This window comes from Mauremys mutica, chromosome 8 (assembly GCF_020497125.1).
Source record: "Mauremys mutica isolate MM-2020 ecotype Southern chromosome 8, ASM2049712v1, whole genome shotgun sequence".
Classification (NCBI taxonomy): Eukaryota; Metazoa; Chordata; order Testudines; family Geoemydidae; genus Mauremys; species Mauremys mutica.
In genome coordinates, this window is record NC_059079.1 from 108,176,224 (window position 1) to 108,196,429 (window position 20,206).

The window sequence follows — 20,206 nt, forward strand, 5'->3', positions numbered from 1 at the left end:
GTAAGGTGAATCTGAATGAGTTCACCCCCTGACATCTAGTGATGAGCTGGGGAGAAAAGACTTCAGGACTGGACCCTATTTACATGAACACACCTACTCTGCTTAGGTATTCAGCAGACAGAGCTGTGTTGCCAAAGCCTAAGGGCTGGACTACACTGGGGGTAGGGAAGGGGTTCAAACTAAGATACATAATTTCAGCTATGCTAGTTGCGTAGCTGAAGTCGAAGTATCTTAGTTCGACTTACCTGGCCGTCCTCCCGGCGGCGAGTCGACTGCTGCGGCTCCCTCGTCGACTGCGCTTACTCCTCCTGCCGAGGTGGAGTACGGGCATCGATTACCGGATCGATTTATCGCGTCCAGACGAGAACCAATAAATCGATCCCCGATACATCAAACACTAGCCGCCAATCCGGCGGGTAGTACAGACGTACCCTGAGCCTTAGACGTGCTGTGGGGAAAGGGGCTGCCTTGCCTGGACTAGCCATGAGCACTGAGAGCTGGGGTAAGTGGCGGGTGTGACGTTGCTGTCTATATAATTTTATGAAAATATGCTAATGAGTGTGAATATAAAGTAACTGGAATATGCTTCATGCAAAAGGTCACTTGTAAGGTATCATTACAAAGCTTATAATCTACTGACTGTGGTCATCCTATTTGTATAAATGTATCACTCTTGTATCTGAAACTAGAAATATAACTCTGAGGGCCTATTGTAATTATGCAAAGGGTGGGCCGTTAATGGTGGTTTGGAATCTTGATGGCTCCCATCAGCAGGACAATTGACTGTGGATGGCTCTGTTTGCAGGCAGCCTTCCTGTGAGTCTGGCTGGGAGGAATGAAGGCTTGGGGGGGTCTTACAGTGACATGGGATCGTGTCACCTGAACCGGAATCCGTCTTTAACTTGGTGCTTTTCCATTTAGAAGGAGGGGTGGGAGGGAACCCAGAGAGGGACAAAGAATTCCTGTCTTGTGCAAAAGATATATAAGTGGGTGGAACAAAACAAAGCGGGAGGGCAATCGTGAGAAATCCCCTAGCTACCACCTGAGCTGGAACAAGGGCTGTACCAGGGGAAAGGATTGTGCCCAGACTAGGAAGACATCCAGTCTGTGATAGAAGCATAATGAAATATCTCTGAGGGTGAGATTTTATCTGTATTCAGTTTTATTACTGTATTAGGTTTAGATTTGCATGTTCTATTTTATTTTGCTTGGTAATTCACTTAGTTCTGTCTGTTATTACTTGGAATCACTTAAATCCTACTTTTTGTATTTAATAAAATCACTTTTTACTTATTAATTAACCCAGAGTATGTATTAATTCTGGGGGGGGGGGAACAGCTGTGCATATCTCTCTATCAGTGTTATAGAGGGCGAACAATTTATGAGCTTATCCTGTATAAACTTTATACAGGGTAAAACGGATTTATTTAGGGTTTGGACCCCATTGGGAACTGGGTATCTGGGTGCTGGAGACAGGAGCACTTCTTAAGCTGTTTTCAGTTAAGCCTGCAGCTTTCGGGGGACGTGGTTCAGACCTGGGTCTGGGTTTGTAGCAGGCTAGCGTGTCTGTCTCGAACCAGGCAGGGCACTGAATCCCCAAGCTGGCAGGGAAAATGGGCTCAGAGGTAGTCTCAGCACATCAGGTGGCAGTTCCCAAGGGGGGTTCTGTGACCCAACCCATCACAGCGGGACCTCGAGATGTGGCACCACAGACGCTGCAGTAGAGAGCCGGGGGCAGCGCAGAAAACACCAGTGCAGCAGCTAACAGCAGCAGAGTGAACGGCAGCGCAGAGGCGGGCCCCGGGCAGCGACACTGAGCGAACTGTGGGCCAGTTGCAGCAGCAATAGCAGCTGAAACATCACTTGAACTCACACTGACGTACCTCTGAGCTCTCCGCTGTGAGTGAGGTGCGCTGGAGGGAGAGGGCAGTGGGGTGCGAAAGGAACACTGGTCTGTCGGACTTTCACACCACAGGGCGAGGAGCTGAGGCAAAGGATGCTGCCCAGTGTACACTGGAGCGGGTGGTTTGCTTATGTTTCTGAATGGGGTGGTGGGGTTTTCCAAAACCAATGCTTGGTTCCCTTTTCCCTAGTAATAAAACTTCTCATTTGTTTTACCCAGAAGTGGGGAAGTATCGCCTCTCAGAGGCGCCCGGCGGCGGTGGTCAGTTTTCCCAGATTATTGAGGGGGAGGAGGCTTGAGCCAGTTCTGTTTTGTAGAGTTAAGACAAACCTCTAGCTAGTGAATCCAGCCCTTGTTGCTGCTGACTTCTCTTGGCAGAAGGGTTACCTGTGAACGACTCCCCGTGATGGGACCACCTCAAAGTATAATGTTTTTTCTTCACCTGGGACATGCATGGGTGGGGGTTGGAATGCCCCATCTGGGCACAGGGCAAACAGGGTACAGACTGTATTTAAGGGGGGATGCTCTCTGAGAAGGGCAGTCACCCACTACCAGGTGCCACAAGATCAGGCTAGTGAGCGAGAAAAGGCAGGAGGAATTTTGCCTAGCCTGAAATGCTGACCAGCCCTCAGGCTCACCGAAGGGGTGAGGGCAGAGTGAGAGGATGTACAACTCAGGACGGTTTGTTAGTTTGCCAAGATCTGGGATGCTCTAGAGCTTTCCTGAGTGTAAACGTGCCTGTGGTTAAGAAGATCATTTGCTAAGCCCGTGCTCCTGGTTTGCCTTCCCCATTGTGGCTGAAGGGGTTAACTCCATCGAGATGCTCTGGGAGCTTGCAGAAAGGCGGAACGCCCATGCAGCTGCGGGCTCCAGAGGGCCGAATCTTTGGTTCTGGAGTGGCCAGGAGGCAGAGCCCTACATCCCAAGGAGAGGGGGGCTGCATGCAGCGGCGGCTCCAGACACCAGCGCTCCAAGCGCATGCCTGGGGCAGCAAGCCACGGGGGGCACCCTGCCAGTCCCTGCGAGGGCTGCTGGTCCCGTGGATTCGGCGGCGGGTACGACAAAGGTGCAGGACCGGCGGATCTCCTGCAGGCAAGCCGCCAAAGGCAGCCTGAGAGCCGTGCTTGGGGCAGCAAGAAAGCTAGAGCCGCCCCTGGTTGCATGGGGGAAGTGTGCCTTAGAGTATGTCTACACTGCAGGTAAACAGCCGGGGCCAGCCTAGGTCAGCTGATTCGAGCGCACAGGGCTTGGACTATGGGGCTATGTAATTGTGATGTCAATGTTCTGGCTCAAGCTGGAGTCTGGGACCCTATGAGGGGGAGGGAAGGTCCCAGAGTCTGGGCTCCAGCCCTATCTGGAACATCTACACCTCAATAAACCAGCCCATAGCCCAAACCCCACGAGCCTGAGTGAGCTGCCACCGGCCAGTCCCCAGTGTTTAACTGCAGTATAGACATACCCTTAGAACAGTGCCCTGGCTCTGGCTTAGGAGCCAAGGGGACCCCACGGACTGATGTCTTTCCAGAGAGCTATTGAGCCAGGTTGTGACAGTTGCCACTTCTGCTAGGAAATATTACAATAGCAGCTGGCCAGTGGTGGGTTTGTGTGTCCTGCCAGCTTTTCACAAATCAGGAAGAGAGAGAGAGAACAAAGGTTTGCAGGGGCAAACTTTTTCTTCTATGTTTGTGCAGCAGCTAGTAGAATGCGGACCTGATCTATGACTGGGACTCCTCGCTACTATCACAATAAATAAGACAGATCTTATTTGCCCTCAAAACGGCAGCTGAGTTGGGGGAAGAGCAGAGGACAGCCGGTGTTGAGTAAGTTCTGCAGATCCTTGGTCCGAAGAAAGGAAAAGATAGAAGTATGTGGCACAGCTTTAGTAGTATCAATATCTTCCCCGCAACTTGTCTACTTTTCACAGTGTGGTGAACAAACTGTGTTTGAAGAACACCGCAGCTTCACAGGGGCTGGCGCCCAACTGTTTCAAAGCACTCATCATTTAACTAGCTAGCATAGGACCCGCCCCTACCTCCTTTACTGATGCAAGCAGTCCCATGACGTCAATGGGGCAAGTAGTCCTTGTCTAAGTAGCATCAATATAGGGTCACAACTGGGCCTTCAAACACCCCAGTGGAGCAGAGGACTGTTACCTTTGACAGAATGGTAAACTGAGGCACAGGGCGGTTAAATGGTTTTCCCTGCTTCATCCAATGAATGAGTCTCACATGTCAGAGCAGAAACCAGGAAGCTGTATGTTCTAACCTCACAATGAATCAGTGTCACAGCTGGAACAGAAACCAGGACTCCTGATTTCCAGATCCCCATTCTAACCGCTGGCACGCACTCCCTCCAGTATGCAGTCATCCACACCACCACGGAAGTTGTGTCTGTATCACAGTCTGGAATGATACTCTTACAGAAGACAGTGTGTCAAACAGAGCACCACGGGGCTTTGTCTTCTCAGTACCTATATTGAACTACAGGGAATGCAAATAGAAAAAGACACCTATGCAGTGGCTGTGTAAATGCCTGGCATATCTTTGAAAACTTCCTATAATGCAGCAAACCTTCTTCCAAAGTTCCTACATTTACTCTTCAATCAGAAGATCAAGCCAAAAATGTAGTAATCATTGTAGAGTTCAGTCAGGAGGTGTTTGTGATTTTTGATAGCACCCAAGAATTATAAAAAAAATAAAACATTTAATAATTACACATTATATGACAAAAGCAGCAAAGAATCCTGTGGCACCTTATAGACTAACAGATGTTTTGGAGCATGAGCTTTCGTGGGTGAATCCCCACTTCTTCGGCTGCATGTAGTGGAAATTTCCAGGGGCAGGTATATATATGCAAGCAAGAAGCAAGCTAGAGATAAGGAGGTTAGTTCAATCAGGGAGGATGAGGCCCTGTTCTAGCAGCTGAGGTGTGAAAACCAAGGGAGGAGAAACTGGTTTTGTAGTTGGCAAGCCATTCATATTATATGACAGTATTTTTATCATTGGATTTTGGTTATATGACTTTGACCTCTTAATTTACAGTCATCAGAAACCCCCTCTATAAAAATATAACCTCACAGTGTCCAGTTGTGCATTGGTTATTGTTCAGACATGTTCACATGGAGCGGCCCAAAGTATTTTAGTGTGGTTGCACTGCTAACTGCCTCTGGCAAAGGAATTAGTCACATCCTGTCTAGCACTTCTGAAGCCTCTTCCTTCCTGTACCCCTTTCTTCAGAAAAGTCTTACTGAAGTCGAGGGGAATTTTGCTTGATTCACACCTGCACAGTTAGTTGTAGAATATTTAGTAACTTCATTGATAGCCTCACTGAGGTACTGGAACTCCTATGCGTGCTTCCCAGTTCTGCTCTCTAGCTAATGCTGATCTTGTGATTAAAGCACCAGATCGGGACCCAGGAAATCTGGATTCTGTTCCCAGCTCTACCATAGACTTCCCATGGGATGTAGGCAAATTTAAAAGTGTTCCTGCACAGCGACCATAAATGAGCACACAAATCAAGGATGGTTGCACGCAAATGATTAGTTAGGTCTAAAAAGAAGAACTTCCATCTCCCCTCCTGTAAAATGGGGACAATGACATTTGCCAATGTGATAGTGTTGCTGTGAAGCTAATATGAATTCACTGGTGTTTGTAAAGCACTTGTCCTTGGATCAAAGACACTATATAAGGACAAATAATTCTTCTTCTTCCTTCATTATGAATTAGGAGTCATTCAAACAAGGAAATAGAAAGAATTCCTGTTAAAGTAATAAACCTCTTCAGAGACTAGAACCCCAGGCTCTGGGTGTCCCTAAACCTCTGACTGCCAGAAGCTGGGACTAGATGACAGGGATGGATCACTCAGTAATTGCCCTGTTCAGTTCATCTGGCACCAGCTATCACTGGAAGACAGGAGGATACTGGACTAGATGGACCATTGGCCATGCTGGGTCAGACCATTCTTATGTTCTAATAGTTTGGATTTGCATCAGATTAAAAGAACCTCAGTGATATTTCAGGGGAACTCTTTTGGGGAAAAGGAAAGGCTGCCTGAGGAATCACTGTTAAAAGACTGACTCTGGAGGAAGTATTACCAAAAATGGCAGTCCCAGACAGAGAAGGGAACATTGCTTTGCTGCTGTCAAACCTCAGCATTTGAGACACTTGCCTTGACCAGGGGAGCATCCACATTCTTGACAGACTTGAACAGAATATTAAATCCTTCCATATTAAAACATTTTGTCGCCCAATATTTTTGACATTATCAAAGGGAGGAGACTGGGATTCAATAGAAGCAACTGACAATTTAACAGCTGACTTCACTATTTCAGGTGGTGACAGTTGGGAAGGGTTTCAGCTCGTCCCAAATCATCCGATTTAGCCTCCGTTTTCCCCTTCAATTCAGAATGGCAGGAAATATTTGCAGAGCCCAGAGCAGCTGTCCTTTCCAAAGCAGGGAGACACACCATAGATTGATAGTATACTGGATGTGGGCTTGGTCCTAGTCTGTTTTTAATGGGACTAACACACACAAATATCAAGCCACTATTTCTGCTTTTTAAAAGAGGGATCGGTGACATTAAAACAAAGGATGATTAATTATGCTGGATCTTTCTCCATTTACAACTGAATGACCTTGGCTGTGATGAAATTCATGGGTCAAGAACTGTACTGATTTAACTATACTTGCCTAGTTAAACACGGTGCAATCCCCCCAGTGCGGAAACAGTTATTCTTGTACAAATATGTTTATCTGAATATAACTTATTTCCATAAGAGGAATAGCTATACTGACAAAAGGCACCTTCACATTGCTATGACAGTGTCTGCAGGAGTTATACAGTTATAATTATATACTGCAAATCACACCTGTGACCTAAGTTGTTATATTGTACCACAGCTGTAAATAGACCAGGTCTTGACTCATCGGGTTAGTGCATGGCGTAGTGGGCATTTCCCTGTCATTTCCTCTGTTGTGTGTAGATGTCTATAATGCAAACAACAAACCTCCTTTTTAAATGACAGAGGGACCCTTGCCTATAGTGAGTGTATTGATTACAGAATTCTCCTGAAAATTAAAAGAGAATTGGGTGATCAAAATGCTGAGGTAATATTGAAAAACTCAGCCCACATGCTGACCTCTCTGGTTTAGCTAGAGAACCTTCTGAAGGAGCAGAGAATTTACACTGAGGAGAAAAATCTGTTTGTGAAAATCCACCACCACAACACAATAGTTCATACTCAGCTTCAGCATCTTCTGCCAGTCCTAGTGCTCTTCGACTGTCCCAGTCTGCTCTCCACCAAACAGCCACTCCTAGCTGGAGCTCAACCTTCTTCCACTCACTCACTCTCTGGTCTAGAGAGATCCACAGAGAGCACCTCTTCCCCCTGCTGCTGTGCCCCCCTTTATAAGGCCTGAGTGCCTTCCCTTAAGCCCAATTTGGCAACAGGTAATCAGTCACAGGTGTATTGGACCTCTCCTCCTCCCGCACCTGCTCCCTCTTAAAGGGGCCAGTCACCCAGTGCCACTCCCATTGACCACAATTGTGTAGGTGCCAACCCTGAGCAGATGCTGAGTGCTCCCAATTTCCACTGAGGTTCATGGGCATGCATGCCAGATCAGGGCCCCAGTCAGAACGATGGCCAAAGGAGAGCTCATGGGGCAGTTCCCCCCGCAAAAGGCAAAGGACAATTTGTTAGTTACCTCAACCTCCCAATAGAACACACAACATTCAGACTATTACTGGAAAGCAGCAGCTCTGGCTTCCGGCACCTTGTAATGGACCAGTCCAGTGTCTCATTTTACCATCCCTGGAATCTATAAAAGGGAAAGCGGGGGGAGAGGGAGGTCAGATTCAGGGAGTAATCCTGCGAACAGCTGCTTTACACTTTGGAAACACGCCTGTGTGGGAAGTAGTGCATTTGCCCACATGCATTCTCCAGAGCCATTATCAGCTTTCAGTCAGAAGCCCATTTAGGAGCTAACAGGCATTTTCAGCTATTTATAAGACTTTTCTCTTAAGGGCCCATCCACACTACAGATATAATAGAATCAGGGGACCTGGTTACAACATGGTCACCATGTGTAGTGTAAATGGAACCTAGCTATATTCTTTAACTGAGTAAAGCTTTAGACACCTTAAAACCTGGGATATATCATCTATAGGAAATCCAACACGTATCTATGCTATTTATATTGAGAAAACCTGTCCAATGTTCTAGAACACACTATCCCTGGAGACTCCCATTTTAACTCTTCAAAAGTCCAACTGTAGTCAATGGCAAATTTTCCCCTCGATTTCAAATGGAGCAGGATCAGGCCCTCAATTTGCAACAGGTCTGATTTTCCTAGCTGCTAAACAAGGAACATGGTGAGAATATCTGAGTTATGATCATACAGGGGTCTGAGTGCAACAGGTCAGGCCCTTATCAGGTCCTCTTCATATACACCATAAAGTCTGTCATCACAACATACAGCACGAACAACATGCAGTTCATGTGACTTTATTTAAATAGAACAGAAGAAGAACAATGGGATTCCCAGCAAAAGAAATGGGAAGAAAGAAAAAAGAAAGAAAAAAATTCTTTAGTGACATGAATTACTAGTTTTGGCAATAAAATTCTGTATCTCATCTGCTCTTACAATTTAGTGGAGACATTTTCCAACTAACAAATTTAAAACAGGTATTGTATAGATATTAATGTTAACTATACTCAGGGATCAAATCATAGTCCACCAGTATAAGTTATTTCACAGGGCTAGTCTCTATCACCCTGATTCCCACTGAATACCACCTTACTATCCAAATGGTCCCCATTTAAATCAATGAGACTCTTGCACAATAAGATACTATTTAATGTGAGCATGGGTGGTAGATTTGGACCCTAAATTTTCAATGTATTACACAACAATTTGCAGCACAAATATAGATTATATAGAAAAAAAACTAAATTATGTTAAATAAATATACCATGGTAGCCAAAGGGCAAATCTGAAAGCATGAGGGAATTACTCCTGACCCCAATCCCTAGCCCCCAGTGCATTTTATTGCATCAAGAATTACATTTTGTTCAAGAATCTGTGACATACAGACAGAATTATTTCACTTGCTAAAATTCCTAAAGTAAAACTGCCAAAATGAATGCAAGTCCTGGAACACAGAAAGCCAGAGTCCTGATTCAGGCCAGCACGTAAGCACATTCTTAAGTCCATTCCTATTCAGAAATGCACTTAAGCACAGGCCTAAAGCTAAGCACATGCTTAATTGCTTTCCTGAATAGGAATGCCTTCATGATTCTGGGCCCAAATGCAGGCCTAATGTGAGCAGGTGAAAACCCAGAGAAATCAGTGACAGTCCCAGGTCCGTATCTGGCCTCCCAAAATGCTAAAGGATGATCAGATTTCTTAAAACAATCTGCACTTATTGCCAAGGTGATTTGGGTTTCTCCTTGAACACACTGACTAAAAAGATATTATAGGACTGAAATGTTTATTTAATATTTTAAAAGACTCCTGTGCATTGTTATCATTTGGTTTAAAAATTACAAATCTCTTAACACTTTCCCCTCCTCCTCCTCATCGCTGTCAGTCACATTGACTTGCTGGATGCTGGAGGGTGTGGACGGGGTTGCTGTGAAAACGTTCTCCAAGGCTCCAATATCCAGCTGTGGCATGGGGGTTAAATATTCCTCCTCGCTATGGCTGTGGCTGTTGTAATAAGACACTCCCTCTAGGTTCTCACAGCTGCGGGAATCTTCACTCTGTGTGCGCTCATCTGGGTACTCCCTGAAAGGATAGTCTCTGTTCAGAGCAGAAAACATAGCCTCGTGCTTTTGGTACTGGTCTTCGTAAAAGCCAAGACATTCGGGCATTGAGCTGGGGAAATTCCCATAGCCAAATGGAGGGCGACTGTACGGGCACGTGCTGCAGTGAAAGAGACCAAGAGACGATAAATCACGCTTTCTGCCATGGTGCTAAGTTGTATTGCAAAAGGACCACATAAGACTGGCTACATTTCTATGGGGGACTGAAGATGAAAGCTACCCTAATGATCTGCATTAGACAATTCATACAGTAGTGAGATATTTAAACACACCAACCTCTACAAACACTGCAGCCACCCTATATACAAGGAGAGTCAAACCCCGGACCTATGACAGAGACACCAGCCTACATATGCAGCTCTGTTGCTGCTGGATACACCCAAGAAGTTGCTTATTTTATTTATTAGTGTAAATACAGCAGAATCTCAGAGTTACAAACACCTCAGGAATGGAGGTTGTTTGTAACTCTGAAATGTTCGTAACTCTGAACAAAACGTTATGGTTGTTCTTTCAAAAGTTTACAACTGAATATTGACTTAATACAGCTTTGAAACTTTACAATGCAGAAGAAAAATGCTGCTTTTACCCATCTTAATGTAAATGAAGAAACACAGAAACAGTTACCTTGTCAAATTGTTTTAAATTTTCCCATTTTTTAGTAGTTTATGTTTAACACAATATTGTATCATATTTGCTTTGTGTATGTCTGCTGCTGCCTGATTGCGTACTTCCAGTTCCAAATGAGGTGTGTGGTTGATCGGTCAGTTTGTAACTCTGGTGTTCGTAACTCTGAGGTTCTACTATAATGTCACAGATAAAATAGTGTCCTACAATCAAGCATTTTATCAAACATACCCAAAATAGTAAAACCAAGCATCAGAACCTAAAGGGCGCTATGATAGAGGTCTATAAAATCATGAATGGTGTGGGAAAAAAAGTGTTATTTACTCTGTCACATAACACAAGAGCCAGAGATCAACCAATGGAATTAATAGCCAGCAGGTTTAAAAGAAACAAAAGGAATTATTTCTTCACACAATGCACAGTCAACCTGTGGAACTCGTTGCCAGGGGATGTTGTGAAGGCCAAATGTATAACTGGGTTCAAAAAAGAATGAGATAAATTCACGGAGGATAGATCCATCAATGGCTATTAGCCAAGATGGTCAGGGATGCAATTCCATGCTCTGGGTGCCCCTAGCCTCTGACTGCCAGATTCTGGGACTGGATGACAGGGGATGGATCATTTGATAACTGCCCTATTCTGTTCAATCCTTGTGAAGCACCTGGCATTGGCCACTGTCAGAAGACAGGCTACTGGGCTAGATGGACCATTGGTCTGACTCAATATGGCCGTTCTTATGTTCTAACCCAGTTTATGTGATCTCTGCAGGCCACCATTTATAGTAGAGTTGAAGAAGGCTACAAAATTTCTTTTATTTCTTTTTTAAATCATGTCTTGCAGCTGCTAGACTGTTAGTAAACAAGAAGGATGTCAGGGAATCCTGTCCCGCAGAGTATACTAGGTAAAGAGGACACATCAGTGGTTCACAACCCACAGGCTTCTTGCAGCCCAGTCAGCACACAGCTGTTGTCCATGTAACATCCTCAGGGCCATTCAGGTAGTATATAATGTGTGGCTATGGCCCACATAACACAGAGAGCACTGCATATGCGGCCTACAATGGTAAATAGGTTGAGAACCCCACCAGGATACATGGCTGGACATCATGCAATTGACAGCTGAAAGTGAGAAACTCCAGAAAAAGAATCATACAAGGTGATAAGAAATTGCTTCCCAAAATAACTAATTGATTTTTTATCCTGATTCAGGACCCAGAGGGCCAAAGTGTATAACAATTTATTCAGTGGTGTAGACATATATAGATTACTGTAGAGTAACTAAAGTGTGTGAAACAAGTAATAGAGCCCTTCTCTAATGATATTATAGTTTAACGATATGTATTGGTACAATGCAGAGCCAGGCTGCAATGGTACTATTCACATCTCTTAAGAGAGCACATGGATAGGATCCCAAAAGCAGCTGTCAAGAGGTCTTTCCTTAAATTTCTTCAATCCATCTGCTAATTTTTAGCACACAATTTTGCACACACATTCATTTCCACAATCAGTGCTACACAAAAAAGATGAATTGTTTTAGAACACCAAACAGACTGTTATGGTCTGAGCAAAAAAACCAACACCCCAAGCTGCTCATGAGCTCTGCCTAATGACAGAGACCAAAGGCCAAAGCTCAGATCATCTTTAGTGCCCAGTGTGAAGGCAGGCACCAATGCATCAGTGTGTTGTTCAAATGATGATAACCCTGGTCTATTATTCAAGGTTCTTGAACTTAACACATGACCACAGACTGACTTGAGTTGCAGATACGATCTGTCCATTAAGGTCTTTCAGTTTTCATGGGTCATCTTCTGCCCTGATTTACCGTCAAGGCAACCCCATTGACTTCATGCAGGCACGTTCTGCTGAGATCAATAGGAGAGTGCAGTGTGTAAGTCAAGGCAGAATGTGGCTCCAAATCTTTAAGCATTGCCTCCAGCTAGAGAGTGATCATTGTAATCATTTGTGAGGCTGAATTCCCTCTAAAATCAAATATAGGAAAATTGGCTACTTATAAAAAAATAAGCTATGAAAATGAACACTGAGCTCACTCATTTCTCCATTCAAAGTGACCCAGAGTTGGTGCAGTGTGAATTCTTTTCATTGATCTCTATGCACTAGCTGGCTTGCAGGTCCTCTTGGGCCTGAACAGCACATTTGGCTGTTGATCAACTGGCTGCTACAAGGCACTGGAGCCTGCAGGCGGTCGCTGTTGAACCAATAGCACGTGGTCAGTTTAGTCAACAGTGTTGAACCCTCTGCACGTGGTCAGTTTAGTCAGCAGTGAAATACTGTAACGGGGGTGTACAAACCCAAGAGTGCTTGGTTCAAGTTGCTCTTCTCCAGTTGACTAACCCAAAGGTGCAGAGAATATACTACGGTTTATTTGCAATATCATCCCCAGGGCTCTTTCCATCTGGTAAGACCTCAGTACTATCCCTTTTCACAGAGCCGACCCCACCAAGGTGCTTGGGGTACTGTGTAGCCAGCTCAAATGCTTGCCCAGTTTTAATTCTGATTTTTTTTATTTCCATAACTTTTACTCAATATATTTTTGTTGAATTCAACTGCACTGCTGGGACTTGGGTGGCGGGGAGGGGCAGCAAGCACTTCTCTTAGCTGTTAGCTTGGAACACACAATGGCTTGGCGCTATTGGTAGTTGGGTACAACTCAGAGCAGCCTCGGGCTGGCAGGTCCCACACTTGGGGAGCTGTTAAGGTGGCATTAAGCCCACTTTCCCGCACAGCCTTGCATTCCTGCGCTGAGAGTCACTTGCCCAGTTCTTTGCACTCTTTCTATAAGCAGTAGGTTTCATTGACCTTTAACACATACAAGCTCTCGCTAGAATTTAAATGAATGACTTAATTACCTTGATGGGAAGTAGTGGGGTCCAGGTAAGAAGTAAGGGTGATGAAACGAAAATCGAGGAGGAGCTCCAAAGAGAGTGGCTGGATGACCAATGGGAGGAGGTTGATAGAGATGTGAGTGAGGAATGGGGGGAGCCTGGGGAATTGGTGCACTTCTAGGACAAGTAGAAACACCTGAGTACTCCTTAGGGGGTTGACTATTAGAGACAGGAAATCTGGAGTGAGTGGTGCTGGCATTACTTGGGTTCCTGCTGGAGCTCTCAATGCAAACTGGGATAGGTCTCTTTACAGAACAACTTGATCCGGAAGGTACATGATGAGCTTCTGTCTGTGCAGGTCCTGCAAAGCGCTGTGGCGGAATTACAGGGTGAAGGGGCAGATTTGGAGCTGGGACAGCCACTGGTGTGGTGCTTCCAACACTCGGCTGGAAAAGTGTAATTGGACCTGGATGTTGAATGGAAGGAGCTGGCAGCTGGATAGTAGAAGGGGCTTCACCTTTTGAAAACAGAAATGATTATTGATCAATCATGAATGGAAGGGTTCCAGTAAGAGCATTTTATAAGTACCCACTTTAGTTAACTACACATACACTAGAAAGAAGACAGAAACGCAAGGTTCCCAGGCGGAAGCTGTATTGTCCTCCTCCATCTCCAAAACCAAAAACAGAGACAGCTCAACATTTCTTCTGTCCTTGGAAATCCCCTCCTCAGAAACCAAACACAATGTTCTCACCTCTACTGAGTAACACACCCACCTTTGTCACATTGATATCCAAATCTGAATGTAATTAAGTGTATTAGCAAATTTAAGAAGGATGATGTGGTTAACTCCAACACTGCTTTATTGAAATGCTGCCACTACAGAGCTCTGTAACCCATCTCTCCAGAGCATCTGCAGCATAACACCCCTATAATTCACAATCATATGCCACTTAGCAAGCCAGTATGGACCTGCAATGTATACATAAAGAATATATGCATACATTCTCAGCTGATGTAAACCTGCTTAGTTCTACTGTGGCCCTAAGAAATAGAATCAAGTGGGAATACCAAATTGCCCCAAAATTGTTAGTTTTCATTTGTTTTGAAAAAGGACACACCCAGTCAGTGTTTGTTCACTTTGTCATAATTTGCAGACATTTTTATATCATTTTTATGATAATAAAGTTATTGTTTAGAGTGTGCCCTTCCTACAGAACGATTCCAAAGCATTTTGGGGGACATTTTCAAAACTGCCTAAGTGACTTCAAAGCCTAAATCCCAAGTCAATGGAATGTAGGCACTTTGGAAAATTTTGTCCTTCACAACAATATATTCAGGAATCACTTCAACTACAACTAAAGTAGAGCCACCTCTGGGGTGAAACAGCGTAGGTATTCAAGGCAGCATAACAACACTATACGATAGTTTAAATATGGGCACCATTTTGCACATGTACTTTTTTGTGCACACTTCTCTCATAACCAGGTTTTGGTATGGACAGAAACTTGGATTTGTGTACTCAAACTGTATGTGTGTTTGCAAATTAGAGAGACAAAGTGAACGAGGTAATTTTTTTATTGGATCAACTTCTGTTGGTGGGAGAGACAAGCTTTTGAGTTTATACAGAGCTCTTGTTCAGGACATGAAGAAGAGCTCTGTGTAAGCTTGCAAGCTTGTCTCTCTCACCAACAGATGTTGGTCCAATAAAAGCTATTACCTCACTCACCTTATGTCTTTAATATCCTGGGACCATCATGGCTACCACAGTTTGCAAATTAGCTAGTTAAATACATAATTATTCCAGTTGTGTATGCAAAGCTGAGTTGCTGTGCATGCAAAACTGTGGCTGTGAAAACACTATACATCTAGAAAAATGTGTGCAAAGTTGCACCTGCAAGTTTAGATGCAGCTTTTAAAAATGCAGCCCTCACACTATTAACATCTTTCCCTGTGACACTTTTTCTGACAAATTTCACCTTGTCCTCTAAAGCAGCTTCGCCACTAGACCGTTGCTTTAAACATTCTTATGCTGGCTTACGCTTGACCTTATACAGGATACAGTTTTCTTATTATTATTGAATGAATTCACAAAACTAATTAAACAAACTCACAGACAGGATGTCCAATACTGTTCTGTACATTGGGAATGACAACGGAGTAAGTGGGTGGTCGGAAAGGATAAATTGTGGTTGGGTTTGTAGTGATGATGTTCTGAGAGGTGCCGGAAAATACAGTGGTCACAGTCAATGGGAAGCGCTTTCTTTTGCCAGGTCGTGGTTGATAAACCCAGCCTGTGGGAGAGTAAATGAGAAAGTTTAAGGCAGATTTCATAGATGTGTGGGCCAGTTTCTTGCACTGTAACAAGACATGAAAAAATACAACACCCACAATTCTGAAAAGTCTGTATGGATCCACAAGGGCAAATCCTCTTCCAGTTGAAGTCAACAGCAAAACTCCCATTCACTTCAGTAAAGTGGCAGACTGAGCATCCTATCAGAGTATGATGAAACTGGTGCATTCTCTCATTCTTTTCATATGAACATGCGTTATTGTGTGTTTGGTGGAGGAGACACAGGATCAGAAAACCAGAGGGGCCACTGTGGCACAGATTAACAACACATTATGAAGGGAGGGTACAGGAGAAAATGGCAATGCATCTTGGACTTTATTTTGAAAAAAATATGGTAATGTTAAAAATATGACTCCGGATTTATAATCTCACTGGCTCCCTAATTCTCAACTACACCTGTGCAAATTTCATTTACACCAGTGAGACTGTTGAGATGTAATAGTTAAGGAAGAATTTGTCCCAATGGGAGCTGTGCATGTATTACTGCAGGCAGAGCTAGGTTTGCCTCTGATACATACACCAATCAAATAGTAAGAGACTTGTAAAGATGACAGTAGGTCATTTATACCAATTAGGTTTCATTAAGCATCTTAGATTTTTTGTCTCGTTATAATGTTTAAAGAGGGCCTGAATGTTTGGGGGTGTTTAATATTATGTTTTGTCTTCTGTTAATTTTTGACATAAGAATTCAGACCTTGTCTACTCTGGAATACTCTGTGGCAGCCTGGAGAACAAGTAGGATTATGACATCACAGATACAAAGGACGTAGCATCTTATATTTTAGTGATTTTTATTCAGTTTAAAAACTCTGTTTTTTCCACCTGTTTAAATTACTCAGGAGAAAAATGTTTGTTAAGGATTCACTACCCTGCCCCCTTCAGTTAAAGGCTGAAAAAAGTCTCATTCCACATCTGAGATCTCCAACAAGTTATCCAGGCAAAACACAGAAAACCAGATTTGAGTCTTAATTCACCTCTGGATTACTTAGAATAGTGTAATATAGACAGCCGAAATCTGGAGTAAGAAGAGGTGAATGAGACACTTGGTATTCCTGCTCTTTCTAAGCTAATATTTCATGAAAGCTTTTCTGTTTCTATTAAAAATAAATGTGTTTCCAGTGAAAATGAGGATTTTTGTTCAGATGTAACATTTGTATTTGGCTATAACATTCCCTTACAGCTTTGCAACTGAACATTTCCTACAGTTTTGCAGCATTATATTTGTGCATGGGAAACAGAAAGTGAAACTCACTAAAAATTGTTTATAAAGTGAAACTGACTAGTTTACTTTCTTTACCCAATCTGAGAGAAAAGAAAAATAGAAAGAAATAGAATAACCGGTGAAAAGTAAATTAGAATTGAAAATCTTTGAATTTTAATAATCTAACTTGTAATTAGGTATAGATTTCTTTATTTTTAATTATATGGGTATTGGACGCTATTATTGTTTACATTATTACTCCCAAACAGGAAACTGTTAGTCCACACTTAAGGTTGAAAAAATTATTTAATCTATTTATAGGCATTTCTATGTCCTTGTCACCATAATATCTGATGACAATAATTTTTAGGAAAATGCCTTAAATGAATATTACAATTTAAGGGACAAATAACTCTAGAAGCACAGGGAATTCAAAGTTCAGAATACTGTGCTCCAAAAACCAAACATTAGAAGTTGGGGACCCTCCTGTTTCCCACCTCCACACAGGGTTTTTTTCTTCCCATTTAGCATACTGACCCTCATTCCCTATATGGCTTTTCCTTTCCCAATCCTACTGGACTAGATTCATTTGCCTATCACGTAGCTCTCTGCCTGCCACTTCCCCGACCCTGGGCATCTGTATCAGTCCATGCAGAATACTGCACTAGGCCATGTGCATTTATAAAGTCAACATTTTGGGGTAACGCAAACTTTTGCAGCATGCAGGTGTAAGGAAGTATATGCATTTTTTACCAGGAAATTCCTCTCTGTGCTTTTCTTTAATCTTTTGAGCTTCATCATAATAGGGCTTCTTTTGCTCTTCAGTGAGTTTGTTCCACTCTAATCCAAGCTGGACACTGATTTCTGCATTATTGGCAGCTGGGTTAGCTTTGGCTAGTGCCGGCCGGTGAATTCTTGCCCACACCATAAATGCATTCATTGGACGTTTTACATGGCCATTTCTGTCTTTGCTAAATGGGGTATCTGGTATCCCTATGTAACAAAAATCAGGAAAGAATATCATTAGGTAGACAGCACATGCAATGTTGCTGTAGATCATATTTAAAGAAAGAATCCAGCTAAACCCAAACAAAAGAAACACATGGATTTTGGAATGCACAAGCCTCCATACATACTTGGATAATTGCCCTTGGAAAAAACGTTTAAATGTTGTCAACTAAGAGAATACCGGAGTAATGACTAGCCACAAGTGAAATACTCTATAAAGACTAATTTAAATATTTGACATTACAGTATCTGCTATTGTGGCATAGTCTCTCTCTCATTTCATACAGATCACAGCTAATTTCACCATAATAAAAAAATGGTAGGGGTTTTGTTTTCATTTGACTAATTATTGTGTCATTTAATACGTACGTTTATAAAGGCACCACAGTATCAGTGCAAGTTTATGCACAGTGCAACAGTAATGCACCTAAACCCTGACCTTGCAGGGATCACATTCAGTGGTAATATGATAGTTCACTTCCATAGCTATTCAATTCTTGGCTTCTCTGCTAAGTCTGCTATGGTGCTAGTTTTTTTGTGTGATGTGGACACCATTGCTGGAAGGACTGATGAATCTACTAAATGCTCATGAGATGCAATCAACTTCCAATTACAACAAACAGGGCTGGATTTGAGCTGATGACCTAAAGGCAAAAGGTTTCCATTCCACTACTAATTCACTTAGCAAGCAGTCCCTCTATGAAAGGTATTTCTAAATGCACCCATCACCTAAATCCTGCATTATCAATGAAAGGAGAAGAGTCTATTAGCCATTAGGACACCTCTTAAAATAAATTATTAATTTTAAAAGTCAAATTTGAGCTCCTGAATCCACTCTTAAAGATTAAGCCCTGCATTTTCAAAATCGGGCTGGTGCCTACACAAGGACTTTAATGACTGCTTTTAGGCTCCTAAAATCTTGAAAATCTTAGGCTTTATAGTTAAGAATCAGACACCTGCTACAGTGGGCTAAAGTCAGAACTGGAGTAAGCAGCTGCACAGAGGTCAACGGAGCTGAACCCTCTAAAACCCAGGTTGAATGTGACTGTATGTTTACACTCTCAGTGCAGGTGGAAATGATATGGATACAGTTTACATAGAAAGGCCAGTACTTCAATAGCATTTCCACTTGTGTTTCCTAACTGCTAAAATTCCAACTATGGGGCAACATATGTGTTGAAGCCTTGGAAATTCCGATGCCACTGCCATAGAATAATACCTGCATCAGAGGGCAGCACTGTGAGGGGCACATCCTTAGTTTCAATTTTGACTGAAGGCTCCAGTAAGGATTGCATTTTAAGGGGCACTTGGGCCAGGGGCACTTTAGTCACTCGGATCAGCTCAGAAGGCGGAGGTCCCTGAAACTGGATCCTGGTCCCAGAGGGTACTGGATGGAGTGTCAATGGGATCTTCAGGTCTTGAGGATGCTGGGCTCTGAACCCACCAGGCGGCTGAGCCGCAGGGGCATCTTTGCTGGCGTGAGCCGGGCCGCTGCACGATCCAGCTGGCTTGGACGACACTGCTTCTTCCCTCCCCTTGCAGTCCTCACTGGCTGCCTCTGCCTGCTCTGCCTTGATTGCTCCTTCTTTCCCAGTCCCCGAGGCCACGCTGTCCCCCACAGTCTCTTTCACCATCACCTCTTTCTGGCTCTCCTCTGCGTCCCCCCCTTTTTGATCCCCTCCTCTCCTGACAGTGCCGCTGGCCGCGAGCTGGGTCCCCTCTTTCCCTGCTCGTCGGGCTGCAGAGGCCTTGAGCTCGCCCCTCTTTCTCTTGCTGCAGCCGCTGCACCCCAGCTGGCCCTCTTGCTCCTGCTCCTCTGCTTTCCCCTGCAGGGCCCGGGGGGGCTCACTCCCCCCCTCCTGCTCCCCAGGTTCCAGCGCAGCTGTGGGGGGCGGCAGCTGCTTGCTGGGGGAACTGTGCCCATTCAGGGGGTGCAGCTCCTTGCAGCGGGCGCCCTGCCGGGGGAGGGGGGGCAGGAGCTGAGGGAGGGGCCCCGGCCTGGGGGGGAGGAGCAGGAGGTGCGGCTCCCTGCCCCCCTGCCTGGTGAGGGGGTGCAGGAGGAGGTGCTCCAAGCGGGGTGCCTCCTTGCCGGCTGGGGGGTGCGGTTGCCGCGGGGGCTCCTCCTGCGCCCCCCCCTCCATGGCGCAGGCGGGCCCCGGCGGGAGGGGGATTGTCGGGGATTGTGAGCTCAGCCGCGGCCCTCTGTCGCCGTCCGTTTGTTTCCTGCGGTTGCTTCGCAAACGTTCTCAGCGCCCCCGCCCCGCCCGCGGCACGCGCTGCCCTCCGCGCCTCGCGCCCCGCCCGGGGCCGCCGCAAATGGCAACGGCGGGGGCGCCACGTGCCTCCCGCCGGCCCGGCCTCCCGGCGGTTGCCATGGAGACGCGCAACAATGGCGTTCCCACGGCGACCCCGGGAGGAACGCCTGGCAGCCCGGCGCGAGGCAGGGGCCGCG

At 44.7% G+C, this 20,206-nt stretch overlaps 1 protein-coding gene across 2 annotated transcripts; it reads right to left on the reverse strand.

Annotated features, from left to right (window-relative positions):
* Positions 1 to 8,491: 8,491 nt before the first annotated feature.
* On the reverse strand, positions 8,492 to 20,112 carry SOX30 (SRY-box transcription factor 30). 2 transcript variants are annotated; one of them, XM_045027757.1, is made up of 5 exons: positions 18,974 to 20,112; positions 17,500 to 17,739; positions 15,307 to 15,486; positions 13,217 to 13,709; positions 8,492 to 9,826 (listed from the first exon to the last, which is right to left on the reverse strand). In XM_045027757.1, the coding sequence occupies exons 1-5, from the start codon at positions 19,893 to 19,895 to the stop codon at positions 9,445 to 9,447; spliced, it is 2,217 nt and encodes a 738-aa protein (XP_044883692.1). In that variant the 5' UTR covers positions 19,896 to 20,112; the 3' UTR covers positions 8,492 to 9,444. The 2 variants fall into 2 exon arrangements, with proteins under 2 accessions (XP_044883692.1, XP_044883693.1); XM_045027758.1 differs by having other exon boundaries at positions 8,492 to 9,688; positions 18,974 to 20,105.
* Between the last annotated feature and the right edge of the window lie 94 nt (positions 20,113 to 20,206).

Coding starts and splice junctions, on each gene's coding strand:
- SOX30 (XM_045027757.1), bottom strand. CDS start 19,895: ATGGAGGGGGGGGCGCAGGAGGAGCCCCCGCGGCAACCGCACCCCCCA. Junction 17,740..18,973: donor AGTGCTGCCCTCTGATGCAG/GTATTATTCTAT, acceptor TTTGTTACATAG/GGATACCAGATACCCCATTT. Junction 13,710..15,306: donor CAGTATTGGACATCCTGTCT/GTGAGTTTGTTT, acceptor TGTTTTCAAAAG/GTGAAGCCCCTTCTACTATC.